Below are 6,000 nucleotides of genomic sequence, written 5' to 3'. Positions count from 1 at the left end.
GCCGCGCTTGCAGGCCAGTTTTTGAAATGCTCCTCCAAATGACTGCTTCATGGGAGAATGTCCCATGATAAGTAATACTTGTAGAAAGTGAAGACATCCTATTTCAGGAGCATCCATTCTTTTTTTTTTTTAAACGGTCAGCCGTTTTGTTTTCATGCAAAGAAGTTAATCATACAGATTTACTTCAAGATGGCAAGATCCTCGTCTCTTCACAACTCCTCACAATATTTCTCCCTCACAACAATTCTTAATTTACAAGATTCTGAGGATTTCCTTGATCTTCCGAGAGAGGTCAGACATGCCTTGGCCGCACTCCTCGGTCAGAAGTTGAGCTTCCCATGAAAGGAGGAGCAGGTCGAATTGGTGCCATGTCTTCACCTGAAATAAACCAGACAGGAAAGACGTCTGATACTGTTTTCAAAAATTTTCACAAACCAACAATATTCAGTCCTTTGCAAGATTTTTTTTTTCTTCAAGCATCACCATATAAGTTGATGTTTTCAGTTTGTGTTTTGGTGTGACAAAACCATATGCAAATAAAACTTGATAAATGTGTTGACGCCACACGAAATGGTAAGTTTTGTCCATAGCTACCCTCCCTTACATTGACAGAACAGTGATTGAAGAGGGGAAAGATTGACAAATATCTGAAGGGCAGACAAAAGGCTGAAAAGAATGGGAGAGAAAGACAAAGACAAGAAAAGTTGGAAGTTAGTTCTGAAAGAGGTTTATATTCACACAGAGAAATGGGAAAGTGAAGAAAGAGAGAAATTCACATATACATCTGAAATAAAGGCTAAAGACCATCTTTTGAAACATACTACACACTTTCTGAAACTTGTTGGAGGGAATCTACTGTTTTCAGTTTTATACAACACGGGGGGAGAGACAGTGTAACATGAAAACATGAAGAGTTTCACTACTTCCAAATACACCCACTTAATGTTAACACATATACCACAACATGACTACAACGTCGACTAATAAGAAATGACAATACACGTACAAAAATCAACATAGAGACATAGATAACCAGATGAAAATGCTGGAAACATCAATAATTTTATGGATGTATCGGAATAAAATCCTGCAATTGTGCGAAATCTGCTAACATAATCAGGTTTCTTGGTTTGTGAAAATAAAAATAAGAGTGCTCTCATACGGTACAGAAACTGCAACAAGTCAATACTGTCATGTGTAAAGGGTAATGGCAAAATGTTAATCTGTGTGGTAACACAACAAACTTTACATTCATTAATGCTTTGTCTGACAAAATGGTACTGAAATCTCAAAATACTGTCTTTACACAAATTGAAGACTCCTACTCCTTTGGGCAATACAAAAAATTTCATAAAACGATACTGAATGAATTTGCTAAATTCATCAATTTTGTCCTAATATCATCTTTTTGTTTAAATCATTGGTGTCTGTAATATGTCTTTATTTTTGCTATTGTATTCCCCTAAAAGAGAGTAAAGAAAAAAACATGGTATATTCAAAGTGACAATACAACAAATGGACTGAAAAACTAATTAAAGACAATCTAGCAACACAGAACACTGCACCCATCCAACAAGATTGGTATAAAGTATACATATATATAATAATGTCATGCAGATACAATATATGACATCACAATGACTGATAATCACAATACCATTACAACACATGAAGTACTTTATTGATAAAGAAGAAATGGAGGATACATGGAAAATGGGAATGAAATAGCAAAGGCACTTATACAAAAAGAATCAAACAGCTATGGTGTATTATATGACATGACATACCCACAAAGACATATCTGGGACTGACAGTAAGAGAGATTAAGAACCAAAGAGCAAGTACATTGTAGGACGCGGCAGAAATATACAAGACTACACAAAGCAAATACAGAGAAGTAGTATTTTACAGTGGTAAAAACATACGACAGAGAGAAGTGAACAAATTGAGAGAAGAATGGACAGAGAGACAGACAGACAGACAGATGATGCATGAAAGAACAAAAATACATTGCATAAAAGATGAGAGGAGAGTTTGAAGTTTGGAGTTTGAAACCAGAAATTGCTTGAATGTTAGTGTCTTGCTTTGCTGATTATGAATTTCAATGATGGCAAATAAAAACAGAAAAAAATGAAGTCTGATCAAAGTACACTGTACACTGTCACAGGCAAAAAAATAAATGAATAAAATCAATTGGTTAAAAAACTTAGATGTTACATAATATGAAGCCAAATCAAACAAATTAAAATTCTGCAAATGCAAAATAATCAATGAGTTGATTTTTCTTTTTGTCGAAAATCCAATTAATGACTCATTTAACTGCCAAGATGATATTCAAGAATGGGTGGGGAAAGCTAAAATTGATGATGTAGTTGAGACCTGTCCTGAGTCAGTTTATTAGCAGAATTGCTCAGTTAGGTTTTAGAGGGCATTTAAAAAGAAACACCGTTTTATTTTGTCATACACTTGTTTCAGACTTCAGTGTTTACAAGTAGGAATATATTCTCAGTCTCTTGAAAGATAGGTACAATGGATAAAGCATCAATAATAGCAGAAACTGGTAACAACACTGATGGTGCCAGATTGTTTGTAATTATGATTGCCACCTAACACATGGTTTGAGTCCCCTGAATTTATTTTTATTCTTTTCAGGTCTCAACTATGTGACATTTAATAAAATCAAATAAAAACAAAAAATGATAAATCCAACAAAAACTGGCAAGATTAAGTGTCAATGATGGCAACATGAATAAAAAAAAGGACTTCATGCTATGAATTGAGCTGTTTTCAGATACAAACTGTCCACACTTCGTGTACATTTGTGTGTTTTCTTTCAGAGGGTAAGAATAGAAGACTGTGGACCAGCCCTGTGCTTGCGTCCTTGTGGGAAGTAACACACAAATATCAACAGACGGGATGAGAATCTCTGCAATCTGATTGGCTACATGCAAGTCACATGTCTTGTATTTTACTCTTAGTTTGTTTACCTTGTCTTATAATACATCCAAGGATTACATGCATGTATATCTCGGCAATCTACATGGCTGGTCACTGGTCTTGATCTCCGTGTATTTCAGAACTTTGACTGGTAATAATCATTTTCTTTTCGATTACCCTGTCTACACCTGAGCATTATATATCATCCCTAGGTAGGATGCAAAGACCTCATATCTCAATTGGCTGACATACATATAAAATTCTCCTCACACAATTAAGAATATGTAAGATACCTATTTTAATTTTTAGACATTTAATCATTAGTGTATAATGTTTCTACATTATTTGACATCAACGTTGATGTTAATTTGCAAAAATGTTGCAAAAATGAAAGAGCTTGTTCGCTCCCCTGAAAATTCCGGATTTTTGAGATACGAGGTCTAGGCACCTAAGAAATGACATGACAGTCTTGTAATACCCTTGGATAGATAAATACAAGTCATTTCACCTCATTACTGGTGGCAGTTAGCTGATAGTTCAGTGCCTGTGTACGAACCTTTACATCTGAGGAGTACATGTGCATACAGGTATCTTTTGCAATCTGACTGGTCAGACATCAGTAAATGCCACTTTAGTACTACATTGCATCACCAGTCAGTGCAAATAGTAACAGAATTATTCTACAATAATGATCATGCTCAACATTAAAAACAAAGAAATGGCTTTCATACTGTTTGTTGTTCGTTAAGAGTTAACAAACTGTTGTGCAGCAAACAGTGTATTCCAAAGGGGAAAACATGTTTTGAAGTAAAAAAAAATGGACTGGTTAAAAAATAGGTGACCTGCTCAAAATACACAAGCTAATAAAATCTAGGGAAATATAAAACCAATATCTAATAAAAAAAAATAAATAAATAAATAAAAATACACCATATATATATATCATTTTTTTTAAAAGTTGGCAGCAGCTCATTATAGCTAATCACAACTAATTACCAACCAAATGAAGAGCTCAACCACATTCATGAACGGCATGGTTTCACAGAGATACTTTTGATTTAGCTTGATGAACTTGAAAAACACTATAGGACTTTGACCTATAGAGGGCAACATTACTATGTGCTGATGATTTGTTCCTGCTATGTATAGTGCATGTTGAAGAGTTTACTGCTAGGTCCACTGTGGGATGTGAGATGTCAACATAGAGTTCATCTTACCTCTGGCATTGGATGGCTCAGACAGTCTACGTTTGTCAGAGGGGTGGTTGCTGTGAAAGACAGAAATGGAGAGAGAGAAAGATATACTTATTTATACATAAAAAAAACATATTTCCTCTGGCTGTGCTGCATGAGAAATATTGAATACATGACTCATTCTATTTGAGTTTGACATAGCACTTCTTCTCCTTCTTCTTCTTAAAAAATAGATCTAGCTGTCTAATGGCAAATTAAAACAGCTCTTACCTTTCAGAGACTCAAAATGACTGTACCTATATAGCTATGTGTATACAGTCATACATTTGTCATATACATATATGCAAGTTCATTTCAATGTCTTATAGTTTGTTAACTGCTTGGAATGAATACAAGGAAAATGAAAATGGAAAGTATGGAGGGAAGAACTGCCTCCTAGCTTTGTACTCAATAGCATCAGCTCTGCTTAATTTTACTGACGCTTGTCATGATTAACACAAATCGATTGGATTACTGATGATAAGAACACATTTTCTACCTGAAAGCTGTATATGCTCCATACAGTAGATTAAGACAAAAATAACACCTGAAATCTTGATGGTTGTATTCATAACTACACATTTGTCACAAATGCAAAGTGAATATAAAATAATGTCACTGAATCAGGTGAACAAAAGATAATTTAGATAAAGCTTGATCTTTCCAAGTTCACATAGCATCTGTCATCTTTCATGTGTTCAAATGTGGGAACTTCAAGGTCTTTGTACAAATAGGAAGCCATCACTGTGAACAACGCAAGACCACTGAACGATGATAATGGTAAGACAACTTCTGTGTTAGCTGGACCTAAACTGCTGTTTACAGAGGGCTAGGCCCTATTCTCACTGCTAAATTTTGACTGATCTCACTGACAGAGATCAAGAGGACCCCCTTCATACTGCACATCAGCTTTGCTGGTCCAATCAGTCTTGTTGCTCAACAGCATAAAATGCAGTAATGATGCTGTTGCCATGGTAACCGAGGACAAAGTGGTCTGCATTCATATCTAATGGCCAATGTGTATATTCTACTATTTGAGTGGTCTTTAGATGGTCTTAGTACAAGTGTTCCACTCTGCCATCCTAATTTCTTCGATGATTTAATCCAGTGAATCATTTGTGGATCTCCTGGATCCACCAGGATTTTCTCCTTCTTGATGTAAAAAACCACCTACTGACCCTACTTCAGCAGTGGGAATGTTTGCTGTTTCTAGTTCCCATGATTCTGTTCAGGTGTCATTTGGCAGCCTCTTCTCCTTGATGTGAAAGCCATCTTTACCCATTGAGGACGGTTTGATTTTGCTACAACACGCATCTCCCATAGACACCTGCCTGAGTATACTTGGGACTCATCCTTAACGGGTTAAAGACCAGGTACATTGTAGCAACGGGGAGAGAAGGAAGGCCTGATTGAATCAATGTCCATTGGCTGCTCACTGGGGTACATTCGAAAATCACGAATAGAGCAGGCCTGCTAGAATGAAATTTGTGCATCGAAGAGTACTCTCATTAGAAATTAGAATGAAATTTGTGCATCGAAGAGTACTCTCATTAGAAATATTTGACTCCAGTTGTGATTCTTTGACTGTGTCTGTACTTAACTACACAGAGATTAGTGATAAAGCTGTATACAAGTTGTACAGGATTCCAAATATATCCGAGTTGGGCCAGCCGTCCCGACACTACCACTACATTACCACGTTATTAAGATCTATCCACCCTTTTTCAGCAGTGAGAATGGGTCTTAGGCAAATATAGGCCCTATTGTTGTATTGAGACAGTGGATGGTTTGCGCACTAGTCATCTGTTGTGTATCATCTAAGTCTGGATCG

At 36.1% G+C, this 6,000-nt stretch overlaps 1 protein-coding gene across 1 annotated transcript in view; it reads right to left on the bottom strand.

Moving 5' to 3' along the window:
- Positions 1-250: 250 nt before the first annotated feature.
- Positions 251-6,000, bottom strand: part of LOC139745245 (epsilon-sarcoglycan-like) — a 107,448-nt gene continuing 101,698 nt past the window's right edge. Inside the window, exons 12-13 of the mRNA XM_071655649.1 lie at positions 4,155-4,204; positions 251-378 (exon numbers count right to left, since the gene is read on the bottom strand). Coding sequence (XP_071511750.1) covers positions 293-378; positions 4,155-4,204 — 136 coding nt within the window. The 3' untranslated portion in view covers positions 251-292. The remainder of the gene's footprint in view (positions 379-4,154; positions 4,205-6,000) is intronic.

Source organism: Diadema antillarum, unplaced genomic scaffold (assembly GCF_040938485.1).
Source record: "Diadema antillarum isolate AM-2024a unplaced genomic scaffold, OU_Dant_1.0 seq00001244_RagTag, whole genome shotgun sequence".
NCBI lineage: Eukaryota > Metazoa > Echinodermata > Echinoidea > Diadematoida > Diadematidae > Diadema > Diadema antillarum.
Note: the sequence above shows the minus strand (reverse complement) of the source record. Positions and strands in the feature narration are given on the sequence as shown.